This window comes from Sus scrofa, chromosome 3, assembly GCF_054392235.1.
Source record: "Sus scrofa isolate SSC_HxYL_T2T_F1_AM1 chromosome 3, Sscrofa_HxYL_maternal_Yorkshire_Landrace_v2.0, whole genome shotgun sequence".
Classification (NCBI taxonomy): domain Eukaryota; kingdom Metazoa; phylum Chordata; class Mammalia; order Artiodactyla; family Suidae; genus Sus; species Sus scrofa.
The window spans coordinates 123680722-123699056 of NC_139385.1; the positions used below are offsets into that span (position 1 = coordinate 123680722).

Below are 18335 nucleotides of genomic sequence, written 5' to 3' on the forward strand. Positions count from 1 at the left end.
CCCCCACCAGCCAAGTCCCTGCTCTTCTTTCAGACTCAGGATTTTGTTTCCAAAAAGGTGGATACAAAAATGTGTAGAGGAGTTCCCGTCATGGCTCAGTGGTTAAGGAATCCAACTAGGAACCATGAGGTTGCAGGTTCGATCCCTGGCCTTGCTCAGTGGGTTACGGATCTGGCGGTGCTGTGGCTATGGTGTAGGCTAGCGGCTACAGCTCCAATTAGACCCCTAGCCTGGGAACCTCCATATGCCGCAGGAGCGGCCCTAGAAAAGGCAAAAAGACAAAAAAAAAAAAAAGTGTAGAAAGCAGTCTCTACTCTTTTTGAAAACTGTGATGGTGAGAGAAGGGGACGCACTGCTATTCTAAACTATGTAGGTTTGGGTTTTGAATCCCAGTTCCTCTATCGCCTGTGGAGGTGGAAGCCAATTGCTCTGGTGGGAATAAGCCCTTTTGTTTTTAGGAAAATATTTTAATAGGACTCTGGGTTATGCAAGGCTAAAACCTAAACCTATTTTGGAAAAGCGACAATGCAAATCAGAACAATGTGACGCCACAGGCTCTGCGCGTAATTGTCAAAGCTGGTTTTCTTCTGGAAGGAGTGGCATCTCTTCAGGGTTTGGGGGATGGGGGGGGAGTGCCGCAGCCCCACCTCAGCTGTGTTCTGGGGAGTTGAGGGTGAGGCCTGTGTCCAGGGTGAAAGAGAACAGCAGCGAGCAGGTGAGTGGCAGGCAGGGCAGCCTAGTCTGTGTGGGATTCCCAGGAATTCTCAAAAATGCTGGAGGAGGGAACCCCGGAGGGAGCCGGGCATAGGAACTGGGTTTGAAATGGTAACCAAGGGAAGAAGAAATGGTATTAAGGGGTTAAAGGACTTCTGTCTTATCCTGGTGTAAAAATTGCACTATCTGGAAGTTCCCATGGTGACTCGGCAGGTTACGAACCCAACTAGTATCCATGAGGACGTGGGTTCAATCCCTGGCTTTGCTTGGAGGGCTACGGATCTGGTGTTCCTGTGCCTATGATGGCAGCTGCAGCGCTGATTCAGCCCTTAGCCTGGGAACTTCTATATGCTGTAGGTGCAGCCTAGAAAAAGAAAAAAAAAAAAAAATAAATTGCACTCTGGAGTTCCCATCGTGGCTCAGTGGTTAATGAATCCGACTAGGAACCATGAGGTTGCGGGTTCCATCCCTGGCCTCGCTCAGTGGGTTAAGGATCTGGTGTTGCCAGTGAGCTGTGGTGTAGGTCACAGAAATGGCTCGGATCCTACGTTGCTGTGGCTGTGGTGTAGGCTGGCAGCTACAACTCCGATTCGACCCCTAGCCTGGGAGCCTCCATATGCCACGGGAGTGGCCCAAGAAAATGGCAAAAAGACAAATAATAATAATAATAATAAATAAATAAATTCCACTCATCTATTATTTAGATAATATAAACATATTACTATACTATTACTATACTATTACTATTACTATGTACTTATACTTTTTAACAACACAAATATAATTAAAAATTTGTAACAGAAAAATGTACGTTAAGTGCAATACAGTAAAGAAATTATAAATAAAGTATGCAAAAAACAGAAATATTATCAATTATCCTGTCATCAAAAGTTAATTGATGTTAACATTTTGGATGCAGTCTTCTCATCTTTCTCTGTGCATATAAACAAATAAATAAGGTAACTATGTGTGTTGAGTATCCACCCACACTTATTTTTATAATCCCAACGGAAAAAGGACATACTTCTTTTCCAGTAGTTCTAGCAATAGTCCCAGGGCCAACTCTCACTGGCCCAGCTCTGAATCCAGAACTCACAAAAGCCAACTGAACCTATAAGATAGTTTAAATGAACTAAATATATACTTTTTGGGCTTGTTATCCAGAAGAAAATAAATGAGGCCATGCATGTGCAAGGTTTCTTGCAATTGTAAGTAGTTATCAAAATCATAGGCATAATGAATGATTTTCATATCATCAGCATCCCTTCCCATTGTCTTTCTTCCACTCCTCTTCTTGCTTGATCCGTTTTTCGGCTTTTCCCTCTTCCACCAAGTCTCCACCAGGTCTGGGTTAACTCGGCTGTGGTGAACTGGTAAGGAGACCAAGTGCTATTTATAGCAGGGTTTCCTCTGGCAGCGCAGTGTGTGGTGACTATGGGAACACACCATTTAAGGGATGCTTCTCATTGCAGCCAAAGCGCAAAGAGAACTTCTGAGAACTTTGTCTCCAGTGAGGAAGAATGTAGAGAATGCACGCCTCTCTCCCAGCAGAGGCAAAGCCCCGACTTTTACACCATCCGGTCAATCACTCAGGCACAGCTTTTGGTAGAATAGGAGTCTGTCTTTGAGGGAGGGTCTGGGATGATGCATGCTTGTCAGGAGGCCTCCAGAAAGACATTGCAACTGGAGAGAGACCAGAGAAAACCAACCAGCCCAAAGCCTGGAGAGGACATCAATGTGAGAAGTGGCATTTTAGGTTGGCAAATTGAAGGTCAGGAACAGATCAGGGATCAGGGGTTGTAAGGACCGAGTGACATACAGTCCTTTACAAAATTGTGGTCACGTAAAATAAGTAGTTCGAGAATAACCAAAAAGTGGGTGGTTGGCAACACATGTATACCGGAATTGAACAATCAATAAAGTGGATGGCACATGGTGGGAGCCAGATTTCTTTTCTTTTCTTTTCTTTTCTTTTTTTTTTTTTGTCTTTTTAGGGCCACACTCTGGCATATGGAGGTCCCCAGGCTAGGGATCAATTCAGAGCTGTAGTCACTGGCCTACACCACAGCCATAGCCATGCCAGATCCGAGCCGCCTCTGTGATCTACACCACAGCTCATGGCAACACCAGATCCTTAACCCACTGAGCGAGGCCAGGGATCGAACCTGTGTCCTCATGGGCCCTAGTCAGATTCCTTTCTGCTGAGCCACAGTGGGAACTCCCAGATTTCTTATTGTTGGAATAGAGGTTGACGGACAAATGAGAGGAAAAGGCTAGAACTATTCATGTGGTAATGAATTGAAGTTGAAGACATTAGTGGGAACTCATGTTGAACTTATTACAGATACAGAGAGTTAAAATAGTTACAGAAGAGTTCCCTGGTGGTCTAGTGGTTAAGATTCAGCACTTTTACCACTGCAGCCTGGGTTCAATCTCTGGTCTGGGAACTGAGATCCCACATCAAGCTGCTGCATGCTGTGGCCAAAAATGTAAATTAATATGTAGTTATAGATATGTGTACATACATAGGTTAGTATACACACATTTATCTCCTTGCTATATCAGCTGAGAGGATCTAGAATCAATGACATCCCAGTAGCAATAAGCACACTTAGCGCCCAGATCTTGGTTTCTAATACCATTCTCCAATAAAAGGACTAGGTCACTTAGAAGAAATGGCTCATTCCAGAACTGGGGCAGGAAATACACAGGGTGACCCAGGAGCATCTTACAGTGCCAGAAAATAAAGAAAGGCTCAAAATTCCACGATGATGGGGGTCGGGGGTAGGGGTAGAGAACACAAAGGAGCACAGGGGCCAATTGCAAGAGTTCCTGATGGCTAAAGCTGTAACAATTTGAGCAAGAAAATAAAGTATTAGTGTATTATAACTCAATGTATAAAATGAACATTCCCAAGTCCATATTAATACGAGTAAATCATTGAATAATCAGATAAAGGAGGGAGAACAGATAAATCGCCCATACAGAAGAATCCCAAATAACGTGCATAGCTACTCCACCTTCAAGGAGGTGCAGCCTAACTCCTCAACCCTTAAGATGTAGACTCTCCATAGTGACTTCCTTCCAAAGAGAACAGTATGGAAAGAGGAGGTACAGTGCAGAAACCTGTCGGATACGACTTTAGCCAGGGGATGAGGTCAACATCAACAGCAGGAATTCACGTTGCTATAGGTACTCATGATATGATGAGAGTGGTGCTTCACCTCTGTGGGCTTCCTCCCCCCAAAATCCAGACCCCAAGCCAGATTATGAGAGAAAACATCAGACCGACCCCAATCAAAGGGCATTCTACAAACTACCTGACCCATATTCCCCCAAACTGTTAGAGTCATCAAAAGGAAGGAAATTCTGAGAAAACCATCACAGTCAAGAGGAGCCTCCAGAGACATGACGACTGATAGTGTAGTATCTTGGATGTGATGCTGCAACAGAAAAACGACTTTGGAGAAAATCAAAAGAAACGTGAATAATATAGATTAGATATCGATTTAGTTAATAAAGGTCTAATAACACTGGTTCATCAACTGTGAAAAACTGTGAAAAACGTACCACACTGATGTAAGACATTAGTAATAGAAGGATTGGGTGCGGGATATCTGAGAACTCTGTACCATCATTGTAACGTGTCTATAAATAAATTTAAAAAATTTATTTTGAGAAGGTATATGATTGTATCATACACCAAAATGCTAATATTGGTCGTTTCTGGATGGCAGGTCACGTGTTTGCTTTAAAGTACACTCAAATTTTCTACAAGTATGTACTATTTATAAAAATCTGGAAGTATTTTTTTCAAGCAGGTATGAACTTTCAATGAGAGATTACAAACTGATTGTTATATCTTTATCTCCTCTCCCTCCACAGACCCCATAAAATTCTTCTCAAAGTACAGAACCATGAGAATACAGAAAATGGAAGTGAGGACATCAGAGGATAAGAGAGTTCAGTCATTTTTTTTTTTTTTTTTTTTTTTTTTTTTGTCTTTTCCTAGGGCCGCACCCGCGGCATATGGAGATTCCCAGGCTAAGGGTCGAAATGGAGTTGTAGCCACTGGCCTACACCACAGCCACCGCAACATGGGATCCGAGCCACATCCTTGATCTACACCACAGCTCACGGCTACACCGGATCCTTAACCCACTGAGCAAGGCCAGGGATCAAAACCACAACTTCAGGGTTCCTAGTCAGATTCATTACCCACTGCGCCACGACGGGAACTCTGGAGTTCAGTAATTTTTGGATGATTGAAAGTGGCTGGGGAGTTACTGTCGTGACTGTGATGCGGTGGAAATGAACCTGACTAGTATCCATGAGGACACGGGTTCAATCCCTAGGATCCCCAGCTGCACTCAGTGGGTCAAGGATCCAGCGTTGCTGTGATCTGTGGTATAGGTCACAGACCCGGCTCGGATCCTGTGTTGCTGTGGCTGTGGTGTAGGCCAGCAGCTGTAGCTTTCATTTGATCCCTGGCCTGGAAACTTCCATATGCCGCAGGTGTGGCTATAAAAAAGCAAATAAATAAATAAGCAAAAAAGAAAAAAGAAAGTGGCTGGGAGTTCCCTTGGGGTACAGCAGGTTAAGGATCCAGCATTGTCACTGCTGCGATGCCAGTTCAGTTTCCTGCCCTGGGAACTCCCATATGCTACCAGTGGAGACCAACAAAAAAAAAAAAGAAGAAAAGAAAAAAAAAAGAAGTGGCTGGAAGGCTGGTAACCGAATTAGTAGAGCAGAGGAAACTAAGACTTAGAAGGGCCAGGAGAGGTAACTGATGGTGAGGAGTGAGCAGATTGTCCCCAAAGAACCCCAGAGAGACAGGGGACTTGGAGCAGCCTGTTCCGCCGGAAGTGAGTTTGAAGCATGGGCTAAACTCCAGGGAACGGGCTGAAAGAGGTACGGAGTCATTACAACTCTAGATCACCCTCCAATCCCACACAGTCAGACAACCATGTCCCTGCCAGAAACTGGAAGTTTTTTTTCTAGATAAACTGAATCAGAACCTCCCCTAATTCAGGGATTCCTGCAAGAGTGGAGGAGAGCTGCCTGGCTAAAAAAAGGGAAACTCAGGAGTTCCCATTGTGGCTCAGTGGTTAACGAATCTGACTGGGAACCATAAGGTGGCGGGTTTGATCCCTGGCCTTGCTCAGTGGGTTGAGGATCTGGCTTTGCCGTGAGCTGTGGTGTGGGTCGCAGACGCAGCTCGGATCCTGCGTTGCTGTGGCTCTGGCGTAGGCCGGTGGCTACAGCTCCTATGGGACCCCTAGCCTGGGAACTTCCATGTGCCGTGGCAGCGGCCCTAGAAATGGCAAAAAAAAAAAAAAAAAGGACAAAAACAAAACAAAACAAAAAAACAGGGAGATTCAGGGTAAGTTCATATGTTAATAGCAGGTCCACTGCCAGGCTCCTTCTCAACCCCACTCCCAGAAAGGAACTTTCAGGCATATGGCACAGGCTAGAAGATTCACCGGAAAAAATGTACCAGCCCCTGAGAGAAAGTCCTCTAAGGACTGGCTCTTCATGGTCTCTCAATGCAACGACGGTCTGGCAGTGAGGCCCGCAGTCAAATCCCTGCCCACACACACACCTGCCAATCGGGTGGATGCTCAGTGTTACAGAGGACTGGACAGCTCAGCATCACCAGCAAACTGCAGAAAATATTCCACATGAAAGAGAGACACCAAAGCAAATATCAAGAAAAGAACAATGAACTCAGAGGAAACAGAGGAGGTAGAGGGAGAGGAAAAAGTTTTCAAAACTTTTACTTATACATTTAATTCATTGCCGAAGAGAGCTAAAAGAAGAGATGCATACATGCATCCATGAAAAAGAATAAAATGGTGTGAAAAATGAGAATGAGCCAGAGCAATTAGAAATTTAAAATGTGATAGCTAAAATAAAAGTCAACGGGAGTTCCCATCGTGGCTCAGTGGTTAACGAATCCAACTAGGAACCATGAGGTTGCGGGTTCGATCCCTGGCCTTGCTCAGTGGGATAGGGATCCAGCATTGGCTGTGAGCTGTGGTGTAGGTCGAAGACACGGCTCGGATCCCGCGTTGCTGTGGCTCTGGTGTAGGCCAGTGGCTACAACTCCGATTAGACCCCTAGCCTGGGAACCTCCATATGCCGAGGGAGGGGCCCTAGAAAAGGCAAAAAGACAAAAAATAATAATAATAAAAATTTTTTAAAAAATAAAATAAAAGTCAACAGAAGAGTAGGAAAATAAAGGTGAAGCTATCTCTCAGGAAGCAGAATAAAAAGAAAAGACAGATGGAAATTAGGAGAGAAAAGAGTCTTAGAGGATTATTCAAGGAGTTCCAACATCTGGATGCAATCTTAGAAAACAAAGACAGCAAAGGATAGAAATTTGTTTTTTATTTTGTTAGAATACAGTTGACCTACAATGTTATATTAGTTTCAGGTGTACAGCAAAGTAAATTAGTCATATGTATAAACACATCCATTCTTTTTTCCCATATAGGTTATTACGGACTATTGAATAGATTTTCCTGTGCTATACAGTAGGTTCTTGTTAATCATCTGTTTTATACAATAGTGTGTCTATATGTTATCCCACCCTCCCAATTCCTCCAGAAAATTATTGTTTAAATAATAACAATGTAAGGAGTTCCCGTAGTCTGGTAATCTCAGAATCACCTGATTCCATGCTTTTAAAAGATCACCCTGTACCCTTGCATGGAAAAAGGGACTGTCAAAATGGAAATGAGGAGTTCCCGACGTGGCTCAGTGGTTAACGAATCCAACTAGGAATCATGAGTTTGCAGGTTCGGTCCCTGGCCTTGCTCAGTGGGTTAAGGATCTGGTGTTGGCTGTGAGCTGTGGTGTAGGTCGCAGACACAGCTCGGATCTGGCGTTGCTGTGGCTGTGGCGTAGGCCGGGGGCTACAGCTCTGATTCGACCCCTAGCCTGGGAACCTCCATATGCCACAGGAGTGGCCCTAGAAAAGGCAAAATAAACAAGCAAATAAACAAACAAACAAAAACAATGTAAGAAAATTTCCCAGAAGTGAAGGACATAAACCTCCAAATTGAAGGCACCCAGGAGAATGGAGGGAAAATTCCAAGGCAATAATTTTGAATTTCGGAATGCCCAGATAAAAGGCATAACATCAGAGCTGCCAGAGAGAAAAATCATATCACATGAGAGGGAGTAAGACGCTGCGGCATCAGACATCTCGACAGCAGTACAGGGCGCAGGAGGACAGCGGTGCTGGGCATCCAACGTTCTGAGTGAAAATTATTTTTATCCTAGAATCCTGTACTTATGCAAATAAAAGGTAAGTGTAAGTGTGGAATAAAGATATTTCAGATATGTAAGAACTCAAAAATTTTACCTCCCACACACCTTTTCTTAGTAAGGTAGTGAAGGATACGATTCAGGAAAATGAAAAACTGAGCCAAGAAGGAGGAACAAAGGGATTCCAGAAGACAGAGGAGCAATTCAAAGCAGAAGAGTGACAAAAGGAAGCCTTAAAATGACACCGGAGCCCCAGGTGTAAAGAACAACCCATTTATTTATTTACCTTTTTATTTTTTTTTTTGGGCCGCTCCCGTGGCATATGGAGGTTCCCAGGCTAGGCGTCAAATCAGAGTTGTAGTCGCTGCCCTACACTACGGCCACAGCAACGCCAGATCTGAGCCACGTCTGCAACCTACACCACAGCTCCTGGCAACGCCGGATCCAGATCGAACCTGCAACCTCATGGTTCCTAGATGGATTCATTTCTGCTGCGCCACGACAGGAATTCCAAGAGAAACCCCTTTAAATTGAAGTAAGAGGACAGAGGGTATAGAAAGGAGGAGGGGGAGTTCCCTTGTGCTGTAGTGGGTTAAGGGTCAGCGTTGTCACTGCTAAGGCCCAGCTTCAATCCCTGGTCCAGGAACTTCTACACTCTGTGGACATGGCCAAAAAAGGGGGAGTGGAGGGGAAGAGGGGAAGAGGGGAAGAGACGATAGTGACAGATTATTTGATACATTTGGATATTTGGAAAAAATATTGCTAGATATTCAACAGATATTAAGAGAACTTTTTTTTTTTTTCTTTTTGTCTTTTTGCCTTTTCTAGGGCTGCTTCCCACGGCATATGGAGGTTCCCAGGCTAGGGGTCCAATTGGAGCTGTAGTCGCCAGCCTACACCAGAGTCACAGCAACTCGGGATCCGAGCCGTGTCTTTGACCTACACCACAGCTCACAGCAACACTGGATCCTTAACCTACTGAGCAAGGTCAGGGATCGAACTCGCAACCTCATGGTTCCTAGTTGGATTTGTTAACCACTGCAGCACGACGGGAAATCCTAAGAGAACATTTTTAATGTTAGCAATAGTTATGAAAAAGAAACTAAGTGAAAAAAAAAAAAAAACTGTGGCAACTGTTAACTGCAACCTGAGCCACAGCTGTAACCAGAATCACAGCAATGACAAAGCCCGATCTTTACCCTGCTAAGCCATGAGGGAACTCACAGAGGTAGGGATTATATCACCTTTATGTTACTGGGATAAAAAGAAGCCAAAGATGGGAGTTCTCTGACGGCCTAGCGGGTTGAGGCTCCTGAGTTCTCACCAGTATGGCTCTGGTTGCTGCTGTGTGCTGTAGGTTCAATCCCTGGCCCAGAAACTTCCATATATTGCCTGTGTGGCAAAAAAGGAACACACACACACACACACACAAAACAAAAAAAGAGAGAGAGAGAGAACCTGAAATAAAATGTTGCAACTCTCATTACAAAAAAAAAAAAAAAAAAAAAAAGGAAGACCAAAGATTGTCAAGAAACAGTTCAGAGGAGTTCCCATTGTGGCTCAGTGGGTTAAGAACCAACGAGTATCCATGAGGATGCAGGTTTGATCCCTGGCCTTGTTCAGTGGGTTAAAGATCCTGAATTGGTGTGGCTGTGGTATAGGCCGGCAGCTGCAGCTCCGATTTGACCTCTAGCCTGGAAACTTCCATATGCCGTGGGTGCGCCCCCAGGAAGAAAAAAAGAAAAAAGAAACAGTGCAGAATCAGGAGGCAAACTCCCTATTCTGGTCTCTTAGCCAGGGTTCTGGTCCCAAGGCCTCACGGACCATAGTGAACCATCTAAAACGAGCAAAGCTGATTATGTCCCTCACATGTGAAAAACAGATGATCTTTGGGAGTTTTATAAGCAAAACAGCGCAAACGGGAGCTTCTTGGAATTCGGCATCTAGGAGCGTCCGTGGGCTATGTGGCCAAAAGCATGTAGGATGGCGGGAAGTGTGTCCCTGACACCAGCCCTTCCCTCCTGGGCGTCTTCCCCCCAAATCCACATTCGTATGTGCTCAGGTGACCCTAGAAAGGAGTCTGGGTGCCCCACTCCTCTCCACTGTGCTCTGTGGAGTGAAAGCCAGCTTTCTGGAGCAGAAAGCTCCATCCAGGGAATGGGGGGAGGGTATAGGGGGGAGGGGACAGTTTAGAAGGGCAGGGGGATAACAGATGAGGCTAAATTAATTTTGGAAACCATTAAATCTTTGAAAAGAGAGCGTGTTTTCAGCAGGGACAGTGAATCACTGTGATTTGCAGAAACAGGCACAAAGCAATTAGCCATCTGGATACTGTGGCTTCCAGCCCCCCAGCGGAAACTTCAAGTGAGCGGAAGGCTGGTCATTATTCAGCCCAGGCCCAGCTCTCCAGACCCCACAGAGAAGTCCGTGCCTCTAGCCGGCTGGGAGCCCAGAGACCTCGGACAAAGGGCAACTTGGCAAAAGTCACAGAAAAATGGGCAGGAAATGCAACGCCAGCCACAGAGAGCCAGCACTACTTCCTCCTTCCTGTGAGCGTCCCCCCAAATCCATCATGACTGAGGGAGCAGTTCATTCACTCGCTAAGCATTCGCTAATCACCTACTACCTCCCAGGCTTTTTGCTGGTACATCCATTACGTCATTGAATCCTCATTTAATCCCCATGACATGCAAATGAGGAGAGCCACCTGGGGCACACTTTTGAGGGGCCCCATCACAGGGTATTCTATGCGACTAGCACGCCCTGGAGTCCTAAAGCAGAGTAGCCTTGCTGCGAGAGAGTATCACCACCTTTTCAAAAAATTAAAGGTATTGAAACTAACCCCCCCCAGTTCACCCATCCTAAAAAAAAAAAAAAAAAAAAAAAAAAAATGTGTTATCTTTTGCAGTCAATGAGGAAAGAAAAACCAAAAAAGAAGCCATGCACTTGCTCAGGGTAAGTGGCAGGATTGAGAAGGAATGGAACTTGGAATTCTGTGCCCTTTCCTAGAAGATCCGTATATGCCACTCGCTCCTCTATCTGCCTCATAAAGTTGTGAGAACCAAATAATACACAATGATAACATGGATGTGAAAGAGTTTATAAACTGTAGAGTGCTATACACAGCTGAGCTGTTTTTATAAAGAAAACCCTTACCCTGCTCCCGCCAATGCCCTGTAGCCCTTTGGCACTGCTCCTCCATTCATTCCTAGAAACTGCCAGGAGACAGGGGACAAGCCCTTCCGGGAAAAGGGGCAGCAAGGCTCTCCAGGAGGAGAAAGGACAACCGACCTGAAAGCGTGCTTTGCTCGAGGAAGCCTGACTGGTCTGGACTAGGCTGTGATTTGCAGACTGGGACAGTTCTGGCCCTGCTGCACCATCCGTTTGCACCACGAGTAGCCGAAAGACCAAAAGGAGCAAGACGCTGCCAGAGGGAGCCCACTTCCCATAAAGGGAGAGAGGTCCGGAAGGGTGCCCGGGTCCTCTGGCCCGCCTGAGTCGCTGTGGGCTCACTGACCGTCACTCCCCTCTCCATGCGTGGGTGAACAGGGAATCTCTCCAGAGCCTCAGCTGAGAGCTGGTGAGCTCAGCTCAGGATGCTGCTGAAGCCTGGGAGGCCCCTGACCTGGGTGGCCAGAATGTTGTCATCTGCTGTCTGCATCTGCAGTCTCTCCAGCCGCTGTTGGGGGCAGCAGCTCCCTGACCAGGAAGAAGCCAAGGGGAATGCAGAGAGCTCAGACCTGGAGCCAGGTCACCTGGGTGAGAAGCCAGGTCCCTGGGCGAGGCTACGACCTCTCCCTGTGCTGTCCTCAGGTACAAAATGGGTAATCTTCCAGGCCTCACGGGGTAGGGGTCAGGCCTGAAGGAGATGACAGGTGCCCTTGGGGAATAGGCGGGCAGTGGAACTTCAACAGTGAGGGCTCCTGACTTACCATGGCTGCCACGGGCAACACAGGCTCAGGGTGACAGATCTTTTTACTTGCCAAGAAAAATCAGAAGCCTTCTTTTTTTTTTTTTTGTGGTGGCTGCACCTGTGGCATATGCGAGTTCCCCAGGGCAGGGGTCCAGCCTGAGGACCCAAGCCACGGCCGTAACAAAGCCAGATCCTTTACCCACTGTGCCACAAGGGAACTCCCTGGAGTCTAGCTTTTTATGTGAACTTTTCCAACAGTCTGCAGAGGTCAGAACAGAGCATGGCTGCCAGCAGGCAGTGTGTGAACGCGAACGAGAGCACTTTTCTGCTTGACTCCTCTCTGGCTGTCACCACATTGTAAACCGAGCTGGGGTCGGCTCAGCCCTGGCAAGGCCTGAACCCAAGGCCCGGGAGCTGAGGGAGGGCGGGTCCTCCGGAGCCCTGAGGACAGGTGTTCTCAACAGAAGCTGGGACAGGAGGGATGCCATCTGGAGGCCCCAAGGAGCCCCTTACCCTCGAGGGCGAGGAACAGGGATCTTTAGCCAAAGAATGAAGGACTGACCGCCTGCAGGAACGAATGAGCCACTGCTGCCTCAGCAGAGCTTCACTTGGCAGCTGGGGGGCAGGATGGAAGATTCTGCTGCTCTCAATCACACAGGCGCTGATGGAGCTCCTGGAAGGCAAAGACTGGAGGAGCCTTCGGCTGGGAGGCCTTGCGGAAGGAACAGGCCCAGGGCCAAGGGAAGCAAGCCGCCTTCCAGCTCCCCATCGCCAATCGTGCCTCTGATCAGAATCAGGCCGCAGTCTCCTCCCCCAGCGCCTTCCAGAGAACCCGGCAGGGGCTGCCGGAAGCTGGCGTGCAGGGCGAGGGGGGGTGGTGAAGAGGGTGGGCCCTTGCATCAAAGTCCTTCCCAGAAAGGGGCAGCTCCTTCCTAGCACTGGGCGTGCTGGGCTCCCCCACCCGCCCTTTCCCGGACATCCCGAAGTCTCCGCAGCCTTTTCCAGGCGGGGCTCGGGCTGGTCGAGGCCTCAGGGGCCCTCAAGTGAAGCCACAAGGGGAAGCAGGTGGCCCCAGGACACACCCGCTCTTTCTCTCTGGGCTGTTCCTGGGAAAAGGTGAGCCAGAGGCCCCCTGCAGAGCCTCTGTCTTTCTCGAGGGACTTCCCTGTGACTCCTGCAGGTGGGGAATCGTCCCCTTCCCAGTTCCTTCACCTCACCCCAAGCCTCCCAGCCCCAGCCCCAGCCATGGCTCTTCCCATCTGCAGCTGCAGGACCTGACCTCAGCACACGCCATGTGGTCAGTGGACGCTCATCCAGCCAAACATCAGATAAACCTACACCTAGGGGCATTTTGCAAAGCCACAGAGGATGAAGAAGGGCTGAGGCACTGTTCCAGACTGGAAGGAACCAAAGACAACTACAGACAATGCATGATCCTAAATTGCATCTTGGATCAGAAAAACAAAATCGGGAGTTCCTGTCGTGGCGCAGTGGTCAACGATTCCGACTAGGAACCATGAGGTTGCGGGTTCGGTCCCTGCCCTTGCTCAGTGGGTTAAGGATCCGGCGTTGCCGTGAGCTGTGGTGTAGGTTGCAGACGCGGCTCGGATCCCGCATTGCTATGGCTCTGGCGTAGGCCGGTGGCTACAGCTCCGATTTGACCCCTAGCCTGGGAACCTCCATATGCCGTGGGAGCGGCCCAAAGAAATAGCAAAAAGACAAAAAAACAAACAAACAAACAAAAAAAACAAAATCGCCATTTTCAAGGACATAATTGGCACATTTTAAATACGGACCACAGAATAGATAATAATAATCTATCCATGTTAAATTCCCTAAGTTTGATCATTGAAATGTAGGTATGAGAAAGAATGTTCTTGGTTTGTTTTCTTTTTTTTTTTTTTTTTGTCTTTTTGTCTTTTGTTGTTGTTGTTGTTGTTGCTATCTCTTGCAACTTAACAGTTAAACATACAGATATCACATGACCCAGCAATTCCACTCCTAGGTATATGCCCGAGAGAAATGAAAAGTCCACACAAACACTATATTCATAGCAGCATCATTCATAATAGCCAAAACGTAGAAATCATCCAAATATCTATCAACTGATGAGTGAGTAAATAAAATGCGACATCACTCTACATCCTGAAATGCTCTTTGGCTATAGGAAGGAATGAAGAATGGTACATGCTACCATACAGGTAAATCTTGAAAACATTATGCAAAGTGAAAGAAGCAAGTCACAAAAGTGACATATGCAATTCCATTTATACGTGACGTCCAGGATAGGCACCTCTATAAAGCTGGAGAGTGGATTCATGGTTTCTTAGGGCTGGGAGCAGTGGGCTTTAGTGGCAAGATTTCTAAAGGGTATGGGGTTTCTTTTTTGAGGTGACGAAAATATGCCAAAATTGACTGTGATCATAGGTGCACATATCCAGGAATACACTATAAACCATTGAACTGTACAAGCTACATGGGCGAACTATAGGGGATGTGAATAACACCTCAACAAAGCTGCTATAACAATAATATGTACAGAGAGAGAAAAAGAGAGAATGAGCAAGACAAAGTGAGTGATAAGTACGGGAAAACATTACTGACTGTTAAATCCGGGAGAAGGATATTCAGAAGTTCATTGTACTATTCCTGCAGCTATTCTGAGTTTGAGATTATTTCAAAATAAAAGGTTGATTTTTTTAAAAAAGAAATTTTCCATTTACCTATCTTCCATCTAGAAGGTGCCTGCAGAAAAGACCGTCGCTTGGGCTCTGGCGTCTGCTGGGCTGGGCTCCAAGGTCGACCCCACTGGTTTATTAACTGTGTCACTTCGACGGAATTACTTGACCTCCCTGGACCTCAGTTTCCTCATCTGTAAAATGGTAATGATGCCAGTATTAATTTCCAAGAGAGGCAGTACACATAAAGCCCTGAATTTTTTTTTAATGTGGTAAGTGCTCAAAAAATATGATCATTATTACTCATTCCAAAACAATTTTGAAATAATTTGGTTTTCCTTTGGCATTACAAAAGTAATACCTGTCTCATTATGGACATTTTAGAAAATGCAGATATACAAGCAAAGAAATAAAAATCACCTGGAAAGCCCACATTCTGTGAAAATCACTATTAACACTTTGGGATATAATGGGGTTGTGATAGGATTTACGTATACAGGATATAATATTTAGCAAATTGTTCAAGTTCTTTTGCAACATGCTTTGTTCACTGTATGCACCAGACATCGAATGAGTATCTACCGCTGCTCAAGGACTGGGTTTAATGCCGAGGAGTCTGAAATGAGTAAGACAGACATCAGCTCTTAGGAGCAAAATCTAGAGGCGTGTATTAGCCAATACTTAGAGGACAATTTGATGAAAGTCATATTGAGGAAAAAAAAAAAAAAAAAAGGAAAGGAAAGGGCCTGCCTGGCTTGGCCTGTAGGCATGAGAAGAGCTTCTCAGAGGTTCCAGCGGATAGACCTTTCAAACAGAAACGAGGAAGCGCCGACTGGGCAGAGCAAAGAGTACGTGCTGACCAGCGGAGGAGGTTCCTGGGCTGCTTCCGTAGTGGCTCATGGTAGGGGGCGGGGAGGGAGAGCAGCGTGCCTGTCACCCCATCCTAAGCGGCCGTGAATGCCAGGCCAGTGTTTCTGGACTACAGCACAGCCTTCGAGGGTTTGAACAGTCCTTCAGCCTACTAACTCTCCCCCTTACGACACAGGATTTAAAGTCTCTACTTAGGAGGCAGATCGGCTGAGTTCAAATCCTGGCTGCATAGCTTACCAGCTGTGTAACTTTGGGCAAGCTCCTCAACCTCTCTGAACTTTGATTTCTCACATAGACAATGGGAGAAATAATAGACCTAAGTTCACTCACTTGCTGTGAGGATTAAGTGCATTTACAGTACATGGAGTTCCGCTGTAGCTCAGCAGGTTAAGGCCCCGATGTTGTTTCTGTGAAGTTGTGGGTTTGATCCCTGGCCTTGCTCAGCTGGTTATGGATATAAGCTGCACCATAGGTCACAGATGGGGCTGGGAGCTGGCATTGCTGTGGCAGGTTGCAGCTGCAGCTCTGATTTGACTCCTGGCCCAGGAACTTCCATATGCTGCAGGTGCATCTGTAAAAAAGAAAAAAAACAAGGAGTTCCCATCGTAGCGCAGTGGTTAACAAATCTGACTAGGAACCATGAGGTTGTGGGTTTGATCCCTGCCCTTGCTCAGTGGGTTGGCGATCCGGCGTTGCCGTGAGCTGTGGTTTTGGTCAAAGACACGGCTCGGATCCCGAGTTACTATGGCTCTGGCATAGGCCGGTGGCTACAGCTCCGATTAGACCCCTCGCCTGGGAACCTCCATATGCCGTGGGAGCGGCCCAAGAAATGGCAAAAAGACAAAAAAAAAAAAAAAAAGAGAGAGAGAGAGAGAGAAAACAAGAATTTACAGAACATATAGCATGCTTAGGGCAATGTCTGGAATAGATTAAGTAACAAGTATTTATTATGATTTTTCGCCTATAATCTCCTCAACCCTCTCTTCTAGCAGCTGAATCTTCAGTAACTTCTTTTTTTTTTTTTTTTTAGGGCTGCACCTGCAACCTACACCACAGCTCATGGCAATGCCAGGTCCTTAATCCACTGAGCGAGGCCAGGGATCGAACTCGCAACCTCGTGGTTCCTAGTCAGATTCCTTTCCCCTGTGCCACTCCTGAATCTTCAGTAATTTAACTCCAATAATAAAGAGCAAGGTGGGATGTTCGGGGCTTCCGAGACCATAGAAGCAGACTCTGCCAGAGCTGGAGCCATGTGCTCCTTCCAGCCAGGGCCTGGGTGTGGGAGGAAGTCAAACAAAGGAGCCTCCTTACTTCCGGGAGCACCCCCCCCCATCCCTCCTATCAGGAAGCTGTCCCCTGGGGCTGGGGCTGGGGCTGAGCCCACACAGCTGCCTCCTCCCTTGAAGGGAAAGCTCTGATGGGAACACTTTTCTCTGGGGAGGAAATGGGCAGGGAATGACATTCGAGTCCCCACCAGTATGCAAATGATCTTGTGAGACAAGTGATTTTGCAGGAAAACACATCCTGTTCTCTCCACAACATTTCCCTTGACGTCTGGGGAACCAGTTGGATGGCCAGGGCCACAGCAGTTGTTCAGAGAGCTCCTGACCACCAGCCCGTATCCCCCAGGAGCCAGAGGGCTGGGCACCCCTGGGTTTGGCAGCTGGAAAGAGAGCTGGTCTAGGGCCCCTCTCCAGCCAGCTTCCTCCAGACAAGGAAGAGAGGAGGCCTGGTGGACCAGCGTCAGGGGAGCCAGTAATCCCAGCCTCGGGGCTGACTCAGCCCATAATCCACTATGGACAAATCATTTCTCTCTCAAGGCCTTAGTTTCCTGATCTATAAAATGAGATGGTTACATCAGGTCAAGCGTTTGCAACTTGGGGAACACAGACCCTTAATGAGTAATAGGCCTCAGGAGGTTGGTGCTGCCCTCGACTGAATGCAAATTTCTAGGCACTTGTGTTGGGTTCTTGGTTTTTGTTTGTTTGTTTTGTCTTTTTAGGGCCATGCCTGAGGCATATGGAGGTTCCCAGGCTAGGGGCAGAATCTGAGTATAGCTGCCAGCCTACGCCACAGCCACAGCAACTCAGGATCCACCACGTCTGCGACCTACACCACAGCTCACGGCAACACCAGATCCTTAACCCACTGAGCGAGGCCAGGGATTGAACCTGTGTCCTCGTGGATGCCAGTCAGGTTCTTTTCCACTGAGACACGATGGGAACACCCTGGCTTGGGTTTTTCATCTCCACCAGACATGCACCTCTGCCTCCCCCTGGTTCCTTACAGAAGATTCAGCCAAGCCAGACTCAGCTTGGTGTTCCACAATTAAATCGGTTAAGTTGCTACAATTAAAATTCTCAAGTTTTTCCAGCCAGAAAGTCCATCAAACTTGAAGAGTGGAGACTCACTGCCTGGTCTCTGGCGGGGCGGGGAGGTCACCAAGCGTGTGAGGGAGTGACAGTCAAAGCAGTGGGCACCCTCTCCTCATCCAGGACACCTGCAGCCCTGAGGGCCTCAGCGTCTCCCACTCAGCCAAACCGCCCTCACCCTGGGGCAGCTTTGTGCTTCTGGTCTCCACTCACACCTTCTCCTTTGCCTACAAAAATATGCTGGTTTCTAGGCTGGCCTCTCCTGGCCTTAACTAAAATGTCTTCACAAGTTTTTTATGACCTGGAAAAATGCTTGTGATTTGGTGTTATGTTGGGGAAAAAAAAAAAGAAAGAAAGAAAAGAGGGCATATATACAAAATGGTATATCTATAAAAAGTCTCAACTCCAAAATATCAGCCATATAGAAATAGGTATGTTATATTGGAGTTCCCACCATGGCTCAGTGGAAATGAATCTGACTAGTATCCATGAGGACGCAGGTTCGATCCCTGGCCT

At 47.0% G+C, this 18335-nt stretch overlaps 1 protein-coding gene across 7 annotated transcripts in view; it reads right to left on the reverse strand.

The window, feature by feature from the left end:
- Positions 1-18335, reverse strand: part of SLC4A1AP (solute carrier family 4 member 1 adaptor protein) — a 78421-nt gene that overhangs the window by 4113 nt on the left and 55973 nt on the right. For 4 of the 7 annotated variants that reach the window (XR_014842433.1, XR_014842432.1, XR_014842435.1 and 1 more), the window contains one exon: positions 14623-14771. Coding sequence is in view for 1 of the 7 variants with exons in the window: in XM_085019838.1 (XP_084875964.1) it covers positions 14725-14771 (47 nt within the window). In the remaining 6 variants the exon portion in view is untranslated. Of the gene's footprint in view, positions 1-8272; positions 8510-14277; positions 14772-18335 lie in introns of those variants that run through there. The other 3 variants (XR_014842431.1, XM_085019838.1, XR_014842436.1) reach the window with 2 other exon arrangements.